The 18368-nt window shown below is 35.2% G+C and overlaps 1 protein-coding gene across 5 annotated transcripts in view; it reads left to right on the top strand.

Annotated features, from left to right (window-relative positions):
* Arhgap32 (Rho GTPase activating protein 32) overlaps positions 1-18368 on the top strand; it is a 197459-nt gene that overhangs the window by 158677 nt on the left and 20414 nt on the right. For all 5 annotated transcript variants that reach the window (XM_090319705.1, XM_090319704.1, XM_090319706.1 and 2 more), the window contains one exon: positions 10894-11043. In XM_090319705.1, coding sequence (XP_090175831.1) covers positions 10894-11043 — 150 coding nt within the window. The remainder of the gene's footprint in view (positions 1-10893; positions 11044-18368) is intronic.

Here is an 18368-nt window from a genome sequence, read left to right as displayed (position 1 = left end):
TACTTTGTTTTTGTACATAGTTGAGGAACAAAACGATTCACATATATTTTTATTTGTAACTGAGCAATTTAAATAAAAATGAATGAGTATAATTTCAAGCAAGGGATAAAAGAGTAAAACTTACTTATATGAACTTGCATAATCTAAATTTGAGCCCTATTGGGTAGCTATAACAGGCATCTGTAAGTTTCCAGAAAATTAAAAGTATAGTATAAATAATGTCTTATCTTAAACTTACGGACATTTTCCCAAGAAATGTGGCTTTGCATGCTGTGGCTTAGCCAGTTCTGCACTATCACTGGCTTGTGTTCCACCATGGAGGGTCAGGAGCAGGATGCTACTTTGACTTCATTCCTAACCCTGAAGAAAAGTTGTACCCAAATACCCAAATATTTTAGTGCTAGATATTCTGAAGATGGTTGCTTGTTTTCTGCTTGTCTTTTTCTAAGTGCATTGCCCTTACTTCTTCTATGCCTGAGAAACATTTTTAAAAAGTACTGCAAATCTTATTTTCTAGAGTTCCTGTGGTTTGAAATGGCTCCTCTTGTTCCTCATCAGTAAAATGGAAGCCTGTTTGACTTACGTAACAGTCAGTAGATTTCCTATACTTTAACTCAGGAGCCATTACTGTCAATGCTATTTTAAATTTAGCATGAAATGAACATGGCATTTCTTGGATACCTATTTTCCTCCCTTTGAGATTGGAATGTTCAGATATCAGACTGTCATAGCTGTCCACATTCCAGAACCTCATTCCTGAGCTGGCCCCAGATATCTTGTCTGTTGCAGCCTCTTGCAGCTGTTGCCTGTATCAATGAGAGCTGTTTTTCTTATCTTCCAAAATTTTTTTATGGTATATTGATGATGAGTGATCTTGTTCCATAGTAACTTTAACAGCGTATTAAAATTTGAAAGCTTATGACAGGTTACTGCTATCTTACATTGTAGTACAGAAAAATATTTAAAAGTAATGATGTACTATAGTAAGCCATATACCCAAAAAAGATTAATCTTTATAGAGATTTTAGGAAGTCACTGTAGTAAAGGAAAACGATAGATTTTTTATCTATAAATTCTGAGCTGCTAGCAACTTACGTTCAAACAAGTTGATGCCCAAAAATCGAAATCCTGAAGTTGCTTCTATTTTCAAAATCAGAAATCCAGAATCAAATGTTGCAGACTTGCATAATGTTCATTCCCTGTCTTCCAAATATATACCCAAAATTATCTTTATTTTTAGGATCTTTTATCTATACTTGCACTAAAAATTTGATTCTAATGTTTATAGTTCATATGTTTATTATAATTTCTCAGAAGGAAATTTGCCATAACATAATAGCTTTATGGGGTTTTTGTTTGTTTGGTTTAGTTGTTGTGTTTTTTTGTTGTTGTTTTTATGTAGTTTTGGGATTTAAACTCAGGACCTTGTACATGCTAGGAAGATACTCTAGTTGAGCCTATTTTTGCTCATTTTTTCAGCTTTTTTGCTTTCGGGTTATTTTTCAGGTAAGGGCTCCAGGTTTGTCCGGGGCTGGCCTCAGATTTTCCTACCTATTGCTTTCTTTCTGTTGTTTGTTTGTTTGTTTCTGTTGTTTGTTTGTTTGGGGTTAGTTTTTTTTTTTTTTTTTTTTTTGCCTGTCCTGGTGCTTGAACTCAGAGTCTGAGCACTGTCCTTGAACTTTCTCAAGGCTAGAGCTTTACCACTTGAGCCATAGCACCACCCCCTGCTTTTTTCTATGTATGTGGTACGGAGGAATTGAACCCAGGTCTTTGTGCATGCTCGGCAAGCACTCTTACCACTAGGCCAAACTCCCAGCCCCCCTATTGCTTTCTTGTGGCTGGCATCATAGGTATCACCATGCCTAACATTGATAGGGGTTATGACTAACTTTTGCCTGTCTGGCATGAAATTGTGATCCTCTAGACTGGCACCAGGCTGAGAGGTGGGATTACAAATAAGAGCCACCAACACACTATAGCTTTTAGGTTTTTTTTTTTTTTTTTTTTTTTTAAATTACTGTTTGCCTTTTACTGGACTGGAAAGGATATAGGGCAAGTAGGAATAAAAGATATTTGTTAAATTAGTATAGAAGCAGGTTTATATAAATTACATATAAAATAGGTGTAAATTTAATTTACTACAGATAAAACTTAAAAAATAAGATAAACTAAAAGGTCATCTTAATAGATGAGAATTTACTTGATGATGGGCATTGCTGGTTTACTTTATGTATCTCAGCAATTCGAAATAGGGGAATTCTTTGTAGTCAGTGGACTTTGCCTCAAAGCCCACATTTTATTCTTTTGTTTTTTTTCTCTTTTTATGGTTTTGACATTTAAATCCAGTGCCTCAAACTTGCTAGGTAGGCGCTCTACTGTTGAGCCACAACTGCAGCTCTTTTATACACCAATTATTTTGAGACAGGATCAGGCTTTTTGCCTGCCTTAGACTGGAACTTCCTATTTTATGCTTTCTACCATAGTTGAAAAGAGAGCTGCATACAACAACTTCTTCCACTAATATGAAATCTCATGAAATGTTTTGTTCAAGCTAGCTTATATCTCTGACCTCCCTGATCTGAGTTAGGATGACAGGAAGCATACCACCCAGAAGATTCTGGTTGAAAGGGGTATTGAACACTTTTTCCCTGGGATGGCCTCATTAATAAGGTTTCAGATACAAACAACCACTCCTGGCTCCAAATTTCATTGGTAGGATCTAAGTATAGTGGTTCAAGGCCAGTCCAGGTAGAAAGTTTATGAAACCTTCTTTCAGCAAGTAGCTGGGAATAGTGGTATGAGTCAGTTCTCAAAGGTATAGTAGGAAACATAAAATGAGATGATCAAGGTTGAGGCCAGCTCAGGCAAAAAGCTTGGCTTTCACTCAAACTAACCAGAGGAAACAATCTATAGATGTGTGGCTCAATCAGTAGAGTACCCGTCTAGCAAACCTGAATTCTTGAGTTCAAACTGTAGTACTGGGAGAAAAAAAAGAAAAAGAAACAAATCAACCTAAAGCCAGGAAGACTGATGGGGTTTTGTTGTTGTTGTTGTTGTTTATTTTTTGTCTTTTTTTTTTTTTTTGAGACTCAATGAAATCAGACCAAAGAAGGGGATCGGAAAAAAGGAATTTAATTTATATTCTTTATATTAATCCAGGAGAATTCACAGTTAAGTTATAAAAAAACAATAGGGGTCAGCAAAGTTGCTGAGTAAAAGAAAAACAGTACCATTTATTTATTAAGGTGGTTTTTTTTTTTTTTGCCAAGCACTGAATGTTTTACAGTCCATTTAATCATGACAACAAAAATGAAAAAAAATCATGACAACAAATTTGTTCAATAGTGGCTATGTTTAACTTTTTCATAGATGAGGAAAATAAGGTAATGAGTATTTTATTCACAATCAAATAGCTAGAAGTTGCAGAGGCAAGATTGAAATCCTACAGGTTTAACTCTGAGCTATTACATACCACTATTACTATATAAATTCTACTTCTATATATTCACAATTAATAATTCACAAATTCAGTTTAGAAAATAGAAGCTTTTTCAATAGCAACAAAAAAATCACAAAATTTGATGCTCTCTCTTGTAACTCAAGCTTGTAATCCTAGCTGCTCGAGAGTCAGAGATCATGAGATGGAGGTTCAGGGCCAGCCCAGGCAAAGTGCTCACTAGTGCCTGGGCATGATACTGTGTGTCTGCCATCCCCAAGGGCAAGGAGGAAACAGGAGGAGCACAGACCAGGCTGATCCAAGTGTTAAGTGAAACCCTACTTAGATATTAACCAGTGCACAAAGTGGCGTTGCAGCTTAAGGAGTAGAGTGCTAGCCTTGAGCTGAAGAGCTCAGGGACAGTGCCCAGGCCCAGAGTTCAAGCCCCATAACTAACAACAACAACAAGAACAACAACAAAAAAGATAGTAACCAGTGCAAAAAGGTATGGAGGTGTGGCTTAAATGGTATCAGACCTACCTAGTTAGCACAAGTCTTGTGTTTAACCTTAAGTTCTCCCACTAAAGAATCATACTGTTCCTAAAACAAGTACATAACAAAAATATGTGTGTAAAATCTTAATGGGAGAAAAGTTAGCAAAAATTTATTGAAGGAAATAAATATTAAGTGGAGAGATAGATTATGTTCTTGGATGACTAATGGTTGATTGTACTGTGTTCATGGATGAATACTGGTTATAGTCAGTTCTCATCAGAATAATATATAATTCACTGAAACTTCATGACACTCCCCAAAGTTTCCCCTCCTATAATTTGACAAGCTAATTGGAAAATTCATACGAAATTGGTAAAAGGGTAAAAATATCAGGACAGTTTTGGAGAATAAAAATAAAGGACTAATCTTTCAGTTATTAAAACTTATAAAGAAGGACCGGATGCATGGCCTAGTGGTAGTGTGCTTACCTAGCATGCATGAAGCCCTGGGTTCGATTCCCTGGAACCACATAAACAGAAAAAGCCAGAAGTGGTGCTGTGGATCAAGTGGCAGAGTGCTAGCCTTGAGTAAAAAGTGCCCAAGGACTGTGCCCAGGCCCTAAGTACAAGCCCCAGGACTGGCAAAAACAAAACAACAACAACAAAAACTTACAAAGGATCTAGGCTCATGCCTTTAATCCTGGCTAGTTGGGTGGCTAAGATCTGAGATTTCAAAACTGAGGACTCAGAAATACCTCTTTCACACTATATTTATATTTTGCATTTTGTTTTACAAATCGGTAAGGAGAGAATTGTTCAATAAAACATGATGGAATAGTTGGTTACCCATATAGAAAAAAAGTAATAAAAACATAGTAAAATGTTTTATTTAATCATCAAATTAAACACATAAGAAGTCGTAAGTCACTTAAAGAAAAACTAATAAAATGTTTTTTAAGAAAAATAGAAGAAGAGAATTTTAAAAGATATAGGACAATATTTTTATGACTTTGGTTGCAGAACATTTTCTGAAGAACTAGACTCATATGCAAAGACAGAATTAAATTTATATTGGAAAGTGGAGCTGTTGCTCAAAGTAGGTAGGGTTCTCACCATTGAGCAGGGACAGGCTTGGGCCCTGAGTTCAAGCCCCACAACCAGAAGGAAAGTAAATAATGCAGTAAAAGTTAAGCCATAGACATGAAGAGAAACTTTGCAATATATTTAAATGACAAAGGGTTTATTTTCAGATAAAGAATTCTTACCCATCAACTGAACCAAAAATGGCAAAAGATATGAATAGTAATTTTACTGAAAAGGAAAACTGAAATAAAACTTAAGAAAATAAGACTTAGAAGACAATGCTTACCCTGACTGGCAGTGAATGTTGAAGTCAAGTACGATTTTATGCTCACCAGTTTAGCAGAAAATAAAAAACAAAATTGACAAATAAAGCAGAGATAAGGAAAGTGAATCATTTTTAATACAACTTAAATATGATTGAAAAATAGCACATGTTACAACCTAAGAATTATCCTAAGTATGGGTATCAAACATGTCCTTTCACTTATACCCAGAGAAGAGAAGCATTTATTAGTTTGTATTTTTTATTTAGATAGCCAAAACGAAAAACTCTCTAAATGACAGCAAGATATTAGGAACACAAATGAGGGCATATTCTTACAAGAAAAAAAATGTTAATATGTTTCAAATGATTATACTGAGCCACAAATAACTTTCATGATGCATAATGTTGCAGAATATGTATATGTTAAATAATTATACAGTATGAAAACCTGTATTGTTTTGAGTTACTTACACTTGCATAGTATTACAACATGAATGGGAATGATGTCCTAAATTTAGGATAACGGTTCTCTGTATAGGATTAGGGAGATAAAGGTTCTCTGAATGGAATTAGCTTCAAAAAGGGAAACTATGCCAGGGAGAATAATATGGCCAAAAACATGATATAGACATAGGTAGAGCAAATGCATGGATATTCACATTATTCCCTTAAACTTTTCTATATAACCAAAGATAGAATAATATTTAAAGTAAGCTTCATTGGGAATTTTTCAGTTTCCTCATCTTGAGAACCTTTATACACTAGGTCTAATCTGATTCTTACAGTGGTGTTTTTCCAGTTCCTAGACAAGCCTCTGTTCAAAGACTGTTCAAAGCTAGGCAAACATTAGGTTGGTAGACTTTTAAATAATGATCTGGATAAAACTAAGCATAATGCAAATAGGCTTCAGTGTTCTTATTTTTTCCCTTCCTTCCTTGAAATTTACATTACATTTTCTTTTAAAGAACAGAATCTTCATATTAGCTCATTAAATTTGACAGTATTTGAGAAAAATTCTTTCTCTATATTCACTGGTGTGAATAGATGCTATATATTAAATAAAAAGTCTTTGTAATTCCAAATTCGAATCTTTTCCCATTGACTTACTGTAAACTATTAAATTATACATCAGATACCAAGAGTGATAGGGCTTGAAAGGTTCTAAGACAATCTTAAATATCATGTAGTCTACTTGCCTATGTTTATACTGTATTCTGTTGAGTTTCCGTGAAATAGTCATCTAATGTGAGACCCGAGCAAAAGATAAGATGTTGTATATAATACATAAATTTTTGTGGGTTTTAAACTATTGCACACATATTCTGCTAGGTCTTTGCTTTTTATTTAGGTCAAGTTCCACAGATATTATATGTGATTTGTATGTTAATGTATATGAAGAGTTGGGGTTTTTTTTTGTTTTTTTTTTTTTTGGCCAGGCCTTGAACTTAGTGCCTGAGCACTGTCCTCCTCAGCATTAGAGCTCTACCATTTGAGCCACAGCACTACTTCTAGCTTTTTTCTACATATGTGATACTGAGGAATTAAACCCAGGTCTTCGTGCATGCTAGCCAAGCACTCTACCACTAGGCCAAACTCCCGGCCCCTATGTTAATGTATATGAACCACCAGTACCCTGCAATTTTGTTGACTTTCTGAGTTTACTTTGTGAGTTTACAACTTGAGATGTATAATTAAAAGAAAATGCCAAGGCCAGATTCTAGACACAGAGCATCTTTTTTCTACCTATAGAAAGTAATCAAAGCCTGAATCTGTCATAAGTTAGTCTTAAAGATTTCTAAGAATAAGTTCCAAGAACTCTGATTTTCTTATTTGGGGAAGTATTATGAGAACACAAGATAACTTTTGGACTGCTGGTAAACTATTATACTTGTGTAATTAAAGGCCTCAGTGCCCTACCTCGATGTCAAAGTTCACTGTGGTTTATGGAATGTCTGTTTTTTAATGTCTTGCCATAAACTGATTATTGGTATCATAAAGATTTACCTGTTGATATTAAGTTGTATGTCATACTGTTAAAGCTGTAACTGCCAGAAAAACTGGTCTAACAAGATTTGTTCCAAGTTTTAAAAAATTTTGTAGATATAAAATCCATCATAGCTAAACAGCTATGAACAAGCTAATTTTGTTTATATGTGCAGTGTTAGCTCAGAATAAGAAGTTAGTATAAAAAATGATATGATTTTCTGAATATCATGTTTTGCTTATTGTTCACTACATTTTTATCTGTGAAATAACTGTTGTTACCATTTTATGGCCTCATATCAACATGCTTGGTGGACTTTGACCCTTATGGTTGGCCTCTCCATTTGCAGTATTTCTCCATAGAATTGGGTTTATGAACACTGAAAATCAAACTTTGTTTTCCTCATTAAAGCCTTCTGGTAGAATTGAGAATATGCTGTTTCTCAAAAAGGAGTAACTAGCAATACTGAACTGAAAGACAGTAAGGTGGAGAGAGAGAGCCCATGTCCAAAATAAGTTCTGTTAAAATGGCTAAGAAATTACAAGAAAGTTTCAAAGAAAATTAAAAGAACTCACATTTGTAATTAGAAATACTATTAGATCTTCAAAAATTGAATATAATTAAACTGAATGTTTCTGTTAATTAAAACATCTAATCGAGTTGAGATTACTGTATTGATAATTAATTGGCTTTATAATTGTGAATACCAGAGCTCTGCATCACAACTATGTACAACAGGGATAGGACCAATTACAGACTTGAGTAACAGCAACTCCACATATGCAGAGTGTAGTTTACTCTTCCTTTGAAAGCTTAGAAATCGCTGATGACTGTAAAAAGCTGCCATCACAAATATTTCTTTCAGTGTGTCAGATTGGTATACAGATAAGTGAGAAGGAATCATATCTCTCCTTCTTGCTGCCCATCCATGTCAGAACTTGGGAAAATGACAGAAGCAAGGTGGCTACACAGAGTGGAAGCCAGGAGCCAGTGTCCATCAGCATTATTCCTCAGAGCCCTTGAGTGCCATGTGAGAGCACAGCACTGTGGTGACACCCTCCATCTCTTGATTTTGTGCTTGTTATGCTTCATATCCCCATTTAGAAAAAATAAATGTATAGCCTTTTCCCTAATGTGGGAAGATAACCCACTGCCTTTGTTTCCAAGCCAGTTAGCAAGCCAAGAAGCAGAATTAATGCCCAAGAAAGAAAGACTAGCTTTACACAGGCTGCCCTAATGACTAATGAAGTTTTATTATATATGAGGGTTTGGTTAGATCATAATTAAAAATATGTATCCATCTGTTTCAATGAATTTTAAAGATCAAAGTATAATTAATTCTAGCTCATAATTCTAGATATGACATTGCTAATTAATGGGAAAGAAATGCCCTTCTTAGCTGTTAAGGAGCCCAGTTTATTAAACATTGAGGGCACTTGCATTGCATAAAACCTGGACTCTGTTATGTCTGGTAGCCCCTGCCCTTCCTCTCATTCACACAGTTGTGTGCACCATCTTCCTGGCTCACTGACTCCCCAGGCTTCCCGCTCAGGTGTGACCTCCTTAAGAAAACAATGTGATTATGTGACCTTTGGCATGTTAAATCGTATTTTCTGCCTCAATTTTTTCATCTGAAGTGGAGATAAAAGTATTTCCATGTAGGATGCTATAAGAAATGATTGGTAGAGAAGTATAAGCTCACAGTTATGTGTACACACTAAGTGGAAAATAAATGCTATTGAATTGCTCATTTTCTGTGTCTTCTGAAGAAGCTCTGTGACCTTATCCTTCTTGTTTCCCACTGATACCTCAAGACTTACAACATTGTCTGAGGTATAATAGGTACTCAGATATTGTTGCTGACTGACTGCTAAAAATTCAATTCCTATTCCTTTGAAACATTCTTAGAAATATATGACAAAAATACTTTCTCATATACTTCATATATTTATAGTTGTCAAATGCAATAAATACTTCCATTGAATTTAGCATCAGACTACGAATGCCTGCTGTTATCATAAATCTTAAAAACACGGGCCAGTTAGAAAATCCAATAAAGAAACAATTACTCCTATCCTAAAAATATTAGTAACTCATAATGAAACTCATTATTTTGTATAGTTAATTCATTCTAGTCAAAAAACCCTTAATTCCTACAAAAATGGTTAGAAGTGATTAGATTTTGACCTATAAGAAAAATTTTCAGCTGAGTGCTTAGAGATTTATTCCTGTAATCATAGTTATCCAGGAGGCTGAGATCTGAAGATCACTATTTGAAACCAGCCCAGGCAGGAAAATCCTTGAAACTTTTCATCTCCAATTAGCCACCAAAAAGCTAAAAAGGAAACTGTGACTCAAGTGATAGAGCGCTAGCCTTGAGGAAAAAACAAAAAACCAGGGACACCCAAGACCTGATTTCAAGCCTCAGGACTAGCACATACATGCACAAAATTACTTTCTAGCATATCAATTCAGTATGAGCAGCCAAAGCATCTAAGATACTTAACAGTATCAAAAACAAACAAAACATGGAATATAGCCTTTCATTTAAAATGTTAGGAAGCTCACTGAGAGATGTAAAAGATTATAAAAACAATAATTTGTCCTGTTTCCAGACAGAAGTAATGAATATTCTCAAAAGTAAAATTCTTCTGTTATTATATAATGTTAAATTGTTACAAAACAAATTTACTTTAATTTTTGGAACCTTGTTAGAATTACTTGTAAGTCCAGGTGAAAAATATATGAAAATGAACATAAGTGGTTTTATAGCTATTCCTTACAGAGACTCATATTGTACCATCTACTTGACAACTAAGGGAAAATAAAACCCAAAGCCAATAAGTACAAGGTATGCGACCACTGAAGTTAACTAAGCATGCTGTAAATGTCTTACTAGTTGTTAAGAGCCTCTCATTAAGTTTGTGGCAAAAATGTCATATACAGGGGAGATTATAACTTTATACAGCTTCTAAGATGTCAAACGAAAGTACCAAGTATACTTTCATCTTGCCTTGATCTGCCAAGGATCTAAGTATTTAGTATATTATAGATCAGTTGTTATAGAAGATGCAATATGTATATACATGCATTGTACTTACTATATACCATTAAGTATTTCTCTATACCATCATGAGCTTGTTCTCTCTGTAAAAAGAGAAGGGGAGTTTACTTTTTAAATTCATACTAAACATCTTACAAATGTGATGAAATTGTTCGTTATCAAGAAGAATATTTTAGAAATGGACTAGAAATGTAATCCTTTTACATCCTGTTAAGGCTTCATATGAAGTACTCTATTAAAATAAAACTCAGGTCCTTCTTGTAATACTGTTATATCTTCAAATATACATCAGAAGGACAACTGATTTACCAAACATAATTTTAAAGTCATGGATTACAACATTAAATTTACAGTGCTATCGAGTAAAATCAAAAGCTGGTGAAGAGTGTGTAACTGAAGGTATTTTTTAATACAAATTTAGCTAAATTTCTGAAATTTACCACAAAGTATGAAGTGTGTTTGTAATAGATTAACTTACCGTCTGCATTGCAGATGTCTGTTTCTTTTCATACTCAGTAAAGCATAATCTCTTGTCACAACTATGATATTTTCTTTGCTGTTTTTTAGTGTCTAAAAAGCACGGCAAGCTCATCACTTTCTTGCGAACATTCATGAAGTCACGTCCAACAAAACAGAAGCTAAAGCAGCGAGGGATCCTGAAAGAGAGAGTGTTTGGTTGTGACCTGGGGGAACATCTTTTGAATTCTGGTTTTGAAGGTAAAAGTAAAATTTACAAGCTTGTAATATCAATACTTTGTGTATTGGCTTTCTATAACCAGTACAGAGTAGGCAAGACAAGTGACATCTGCTTCATTTCACTTCAGCAGCGAAGACTGTTTTCTCAGGGACTTTTCTGTGACTAGATAGAGCAGAGAAGTCTGAGAATAATATACTTTGACATGGAGATGCATCTGATCCCTTGAGGAAGAGTACCCCATGCACACAAGGATCATAGCAACATTGCTGCTATTTTGCTTTCGTTCGTCCTTCCTTCCTTCCTTCCTTCCTTCCTTCCTTCCTTCCTTCCTTCCTTCCTTCCTTTCTTTCTTTCTTTCTTTCTTTCTTCTTCTCCCTCCCTCCCTCCCTCCCTCCCTCCCTCCCTCCCTCCCTCCCTCCCTCCCTCCCTCCTTCCTTCCTTCCTTCCTCCTCCTCTTCCTTCTCCTTCTTTTTCTTCTTCTTTCTTTTTTTGTCAGTCCTAGGCCTTGAACTCAGGGCCTGGGCACTACTTGAGCTTTTTCAAGGCTAGTGCTCTACCACTTGAGCCACAGAACCACTTCTGGTTTTTTCTGTGCATGTGGTACCAAGGAATCAGACCCAGGATTTTAGGCATGGTAGACAAGCAATCTGCCACTAGGCCACACTCCAAGCCCTACAGATAGCTCTTTAGTTGCTCTTCTTGTTCACATCCTAAAATAATTTTCTTTGTGGAGAAATAGGCACATTTTTGAGTTGATAAAATATGAAGGCAACCTCCTGATTGGATATAACATTTATAGTTCTGCCTCTATAAATTCTGAATCAAGAATTTAGTGGTTACATGAATGAATATAGAAAAGGAAAAAAGTTCTCTTTGATATTTTAAATGTAGCACTTCTGTCTACTTTCTGTTTTAGTGATACTAGAAAGTTAAGAAGGTATGTGCTTGTGATATTGATAAGGACTAGAATTTGATGCTTTGTAAGATTCTGAATCCTGAAGGAAAAGAATCATAGTTTTAGAGACAGTAGTGGAGAAACAAATTAAATACTCTTAATATCATTATATTCGAAGTAATACCTTACTTATTGTTTAAAGAGCACTAGTGGTCATATAAGAAGAATTTAATGTAAACTATGTCATGTTTTATGAGAGTAGAGAAAGTATTAATATAAGCAGACCTTGTTTCCAAATTGATAACAACTTAATATAGTTCCCTGAAAATCATAAAGGCAACAAAAACTCCGAAGACCATTTTGTAATTCAAAATTCTCGTGAGATAATTCACCAGTGAGAATATCAAAACACATTATGAAAGGAAAAAAAAGTGAAAAAAAAGGATGGGAGACATAAACAGCAAATACTGAAGCAGTATTCATAATATATGACAAAAAGCTGGGTGCCTGCCACTAGCTACATGGAAGAATGAGATTGTGAGGATTGAGGGGGTTTTTTGTTAAGCAAAACAATTTTTATCCTAAGTAGATTTTTTTTCATCTGATTTTTCTTTCTTTTTTTTTTAACAGTCAATTAAGCATATTTATTTTTCTTCAGTTTGTGGAATTCTACCTAAATCGTAAAATATTTAAGAAGTTACAGCTTGTTTGACTACGTACATATATATATATGTATATATACTTTCATGAAAATCAACAGTAAATAAATACATAAATGACAGAAAAATTCATATTTTCATCAAGATTTGGATTACAAAGCACAAATATATGCATATATATACATACATATACACATTTGTACATTAATGAGCGTTTCTGATGAATAAAATAATGAAACATCTTGTTGTACCATTTAAAAATTTCTAAGCCATACATTTAGCTAGACTATACAACTCAAATATCATTAATTTCATCAACAGGACTACATTTCTAATATTCATCGTACTTATTAACACCTAATTTTGACAACAAAAATACATTTCTGACATTTTTAATACTAAGTCTCATATATTCAGGGAGACATCAAAAAAGCGCTTCCGGCCGAGAGTTTGGCCTAGTGGTTAAAGTGCTTGCTTAGCATGCACAAAGACCTGGGTTCGATTCCTTGGTACCACGTACATAGAAAAAAGCTGGAAGTGGTACTGAGGCTCAAGTGGTAGAGCTCTAGCCTTGAGAAAGTCCAAGGACAGAGCTTAGGCCCTGAGCTCAAGCCCAGGACTGGCAAAAAAAAAAGAGCACTTCCTAGTTGCCTCTGGAGTTGGACTACCCTCAAAGCCATTATTTTTTTATGTAGTTTATTGTTGGGTTAATTTTTGATGGGGCACAGTTACATTGGTCAGGTAATGGGTACATCTCGAACCTTGATACCACTTCTCATGTTTTGGTCCCCCTTTCCCTCCCCCCACCACCTCCCAATCATCTTGTGTTCCCCCTTCCCTTCCCTGTTTCAAATAAACAAGTATATATACAGTATACCAGGTAACCAAGTCAGATACAGTAACCACATGAGAGCAACCATAAGTGGAACAAAAAGAGAAAAGAATAACTTCGCATAGTACATTAAGAACAACAATCACACAGATAAAGGTCTTGGTTCCATAACCTAGAGTTCAGTTCATTTAGTCTCACTCTGTATGATCATATGTACATAGGTTTTGAAATATTGTGAATATTGTGTGTGCTAGTAGAATCCTAGATGTGTACTAATTATTACAGATGAGGCATGCCATAGAGTCTATGATCCTTTGGGTCTGCCTTATTTCACTTAATACAATTTTTGCCAAGTCTTTCCATTTCCTTACAAATGAGGCAATGATCACTACTATACTGTTTCACCTGATTTTTCTGAGAAGGCAGGCCCTATCAGAGTAGTGTTTTCTGAGTGACTCATTTTATGTATTGTTTTCCTAGTGACTATTTAGCCTTAGAGAAATTAACTCGTTATCCTTTCTAAACTTTTGAACACTTCCCTGTTAGAACACATAACAAACCTGTCCTACTTTTTGGTATACAAAGTGTTGTAAGATAATCACATAGAAGCTTGACAAGGCAATTTTCTTTATTCTGTGGTTCTAGAATCTGGCTTCATTCAAGTGATCTTGGAGTTTTGACTATCATTGTTCATAATCAAGTTTACTTTCAGTTTTTCTGGTGCCAGTCCTGGGGCTTTAACTCAGAGACTTGATGACTTGATGCTGTCCCTGAGCCATTTTTGCTCAGGGCTAGAGTTCTAAAACTTAGAGCTACAGCTCTACTCCAGCTTTTTGGCATTTAATTGAAGATGAAAGAATCTTCTAGGCTTTCCTGCCTGGGCTGGCTTCAAACCACAATCCTCAGGTCTCAGCCTCCTAAGTAGTTAAGATTACAGGCATGAGCCACCAGCACCCAGCTCATAATTGACTCTATGAAGATTATATCACAATTAGGTGTAGAATTGATTATTTTAAAAATTTGCCTAATAGCATTTTTGTTCAAAGATTGAACTAATTTGTCTTTTAAATGAGCATCCTTCATTGTAGAGTCAATATGTTTTACTTTTTTCCTTTTTTTAATTCAATTTCTTGCCACTTTGAACTCTTGCCTAGGTGGGATCTTTAACTGCTCTGCTCCTTGGCTGTTCCTTAAATTTCAGATGTCAATCAGCAATCTTAGTTGAACCCTATAAGTTTTGAATATGTTTCTCTCCGCCCCCACTTTTTTTTTAGCAAGTGAAGATGTTTGAACATGGGACTTTGTACTTGCTAGGCAGGTCCTCTACCACCTGAACAATGCCTCCATCCCCTTTTTGCACTGGCTGTTTTGAGATAAGGCTTGGCTTTGTGATTGAGCGAGCCTCGTCTGTGATCTTTCTGTTTACACTTTACCACTATAGCTGGGCCACTACATCCAGCTTTTCCTTTTGAGATGGAGTATCATAAAATTTTTTATGGGAACTGGCCTGACCTGGATCTGAGATGCTCCGGGGATATAGGCCCTGTCCAGCTATTGATTGAGATGGGAGTCTCACAGACTTTTCAGGGATGCCTTCAAACCTCAGAATCACTGCCTCCAAGTAACTAGGGTTGTAGACATGAGCCACTGGTGTTCAAACCAATATATCTTTTCTTGTCAAAAAGTGAAAGATACAAGCATGTATTCATGGACTCCCTGACATAAAATCTGACCAAACGCAACAGAGTCTTCAGATATCATAGATTTATTTTCATACGTCTTGTTTTATTTTTCTGTACAAATTAAAACAATTTCCTTCAACATTTGAAGTGTGTTTGCTAGTAAAAATGTTGTGAGAACTTTCTATAAAATAAGAGAATGATACTTACAATATAAAATAATAGTATTTTAAAAACCTAAAGAAAGGAAACAGATGACTTCAGACTCTGTGTTTGAAGTTATTTATTTCAGCAAGAGACATTGTTTTTTCAGCTTTTATAGACATATTTTTTTATAGTCAGATCACAATAGGAAGATACATATATCCTTCAAGGAATTATATTTTCCTAAGAATCCTGATATACTCATTCTAAGTTATACTATCCTGTATCTAGAAGCCAGCTCCCTGGAAGAAGAATATAACTTTTCACTTGTGTCTGCAATGCTTGCACAATTCCTGCAGGTAATAGGGACATAAAAAATATCTGGATGAAGCTAGTCACTGGTGACTCATCCCTGTAATCCTATCTACTCAAGAGGCAGAGATCTGAGAGTCCTTGTTCCAAGCCAACCTGGCCAGGAAAGTTAGTAAGACTCTTACCTCCAACTAACCACCAGAAAACCAGAAATGCAGCTATGGCTCAAAATAGTAGTTTGTTAGCCTTGAGGAGAAGAAGCTTAGGGACAACGCCCAGGCCCAGACTTAAAGCCCCTGGCCTCCAGTCCAGTTCAAGGGTTAGAGTGCCAGCCAGAAGCAAAGAGCCAAGCTATAGCATATGGCTGATATTCAAGGACCAGTACTATCACATATACATAAGCATACACACAAAATGGAGAGAAAGAGAGATCAGAATGGTGAATGAATGAAAAAGGACAGAAATGAAACTAAAACTGCCAAGAAATACAAATGATCAGTTCCTGTTATATTTAATTATTTCCTACTTCTTTTAGTAATTCTTTTGTTGTTGTTGTTGTTTGTTTATGTGGTAGCAGCAGACCCAGGGCCTTGTGCATGATAGGCAACCACAAACACTAAGCCAGACTCTCAGCTCCTTTTAGTAATCACTCACTCATTCATTCATTCATTCATTTATATATTTATTTACCGTGGAGGTTCTAGGGATTGAAATCCAGGCTTCACATTTGTTAGTCAGGAATTCTACCATTTGAATCATACAGCCAGCCCCATTAAACAGTCATTTTAAGCTTAAGCATGATCAATTTTAAGAATTTTTTTACATTCTACTTTATATGAACATACAAAAACTAAGAATGTTAAAAATAGATCAGAAGTATATTGTCCAGATTCCATGAAAACAATTCTTAATCTTAACTATCTTTAGGAAGAATCATTTTGGTTGTTTTTGATCTTATCTTTTAACTGTGTCATTATTTTGTATGCATTTGGTTGGCTTGTTCGATATTTAGGGGAGTGAAAGGTAACAAATGAGATGCTTTTTTTTAATTAGGATTTTTTTCTAAGATATAATATGGTGAATTCTCATATTTTCATACATATTAGTGGATACTGTTCTATTTCTTCTCATCTTTAGAGTCAAAGTGAATGCCTTTCCATTTTACTTCCTATTTTAATTAAATATCTCATTTGTCTTGTTAAAAAAATATAGTTGTCACACAATTCTATATTAAATTTTATTATGTGATTACAGACAATCAGCTTTTTTACTTCTCATGAACTATATAAAAAAAAAAAAGCATTCAGTGTCTCCCATAAAATGTTCCCAAGGAAGCATGGCCCTCTTATCAGGGCAAGACCTCTACCGCTGTATTATCTGAGCCGTTGTACTTACTTGGAACAATAGAAACAGGAATTTACTCTCACAAAATTTATCCAGAGTTACCTATTTTACTGGGATGATAGCTTATTTCTATGAAAATTATATAATACATGCCTCGATAGCGTAGTCGTATTGGAAACAAAATGTGGTTTTTTCTTCTAAGGCCTATTTTTGTATACTATGGTGAATGTGCTAATTTGGAGCAAGCATCACTTTTTAAAAATATTAAAGCTCTGCTCTTCCTTTTTTTAGTAATGGTGTTAATTATTCCAGTAATTTCTAAGTGTATTTCCTTTGAATTAGGTTATAGAAACATTTAAAATCTAAATTTTATTCTTCATAGACTAGAAACTTCGACAATGGGATTATACTAATCAGCATGTTGAAAATAGAACCCAGCTTGTAAAGAAATTTTATATTTGTTATTATTGCGTGATTTAGTTACACAGAGATTGCTTATATGAAAGCTATCCCATAAAAACATCCCACTTCTATCTACTCATCATCTCTATTCCATAACGTATCCATGTGTTGTTTTTTTGTTGTTGTTGTTGTTACTCAAAGTCCTAAACATTTTCAAATGTAGAAATAGACAACTGAAAATGAATATAGTTCCATATGAAACCTGAGTTCCCTACCTTGCCAGTAGCTTTTTCAAGCTTAGGCCTCCTGTAATGTACTTTCCTTGCTGATTCTGTCCCTTCTGTCAAGACTATATTCCTAAGTGTATTGAATGTCCAAGGCCTTGGCTTGGTGAGTTTTCGATGAAGGCTCATGAGTAATACTGTTTCAACAACTGTCTAGATTTTCTATATGATAAAGGTCATGAATGAGAGTCCACAAGAGGAAATGGAATGGTTTCCGCATTGTGAAACTTGGAAGAAAGGCATTTAAGTAAAAGGTGGAGAGCTTGACGCTCCTGGCAGTACATTGCAGTGGTTAAAGGTCTTGTTGTTAGACTGGATTAGAGTCTCACTTCAGTCACTAGTTCCTTGTTGCTGTTGTGTAGAACTTCATATCCTAAAGTTGCAGTTTCTTCTCCGTAAGATGAGACTGATAGTATTTTCCCATATGATTTCTGTGAGAGTGAGAGTCTCCATTGTGAAGAATGTAGCTTGACCCACGGGAAATAGGAAATCACGCATGTTAGACCAGGCCTGTGTATAATTGTAGCGCTCTGGAGGCTAAGACAGGAGTATCTTGAATTCCAGGCCAGCTTGGGCTAGACCCTATCTCAATCCCTGCTCCAACATCACAGAAGAAGGAGGGTGGGGGAAACCTTTACAAAAACATTCAAAAACCAAGGTAGGAAATTACAATCTCATTGAAATTGGTCTGACCTTTTAATTATGTTAGAGTTTTGTTCATTGAACATAATTAAGGTTAGCACTAACTATGAGAGATAAAAGAAGCTTTTTAAGAAGTGAGAAATTGCAGTACT

Source organism: Megascapheus bottae, chromosome 27, assembly GCF_031878675.1.
Source record: "Megascapheus bottae isolate mThoBot1 chromosome 27, mThoBot2.hap1, whole genome shotgun sequence".
NCBI classification, from domain to species: domain Eukaryota; kingdom Metazoa; phylum Chordata; class Mammalia; order Rodentia; family Geomyidae; genus Megascapheus; species Megascapheus bottae.
The sequence above is the reverse complement of the archived record's forward strand: the minus strand, read 5'-3'. Positions and strand labels throughout refer to the sequence as shown.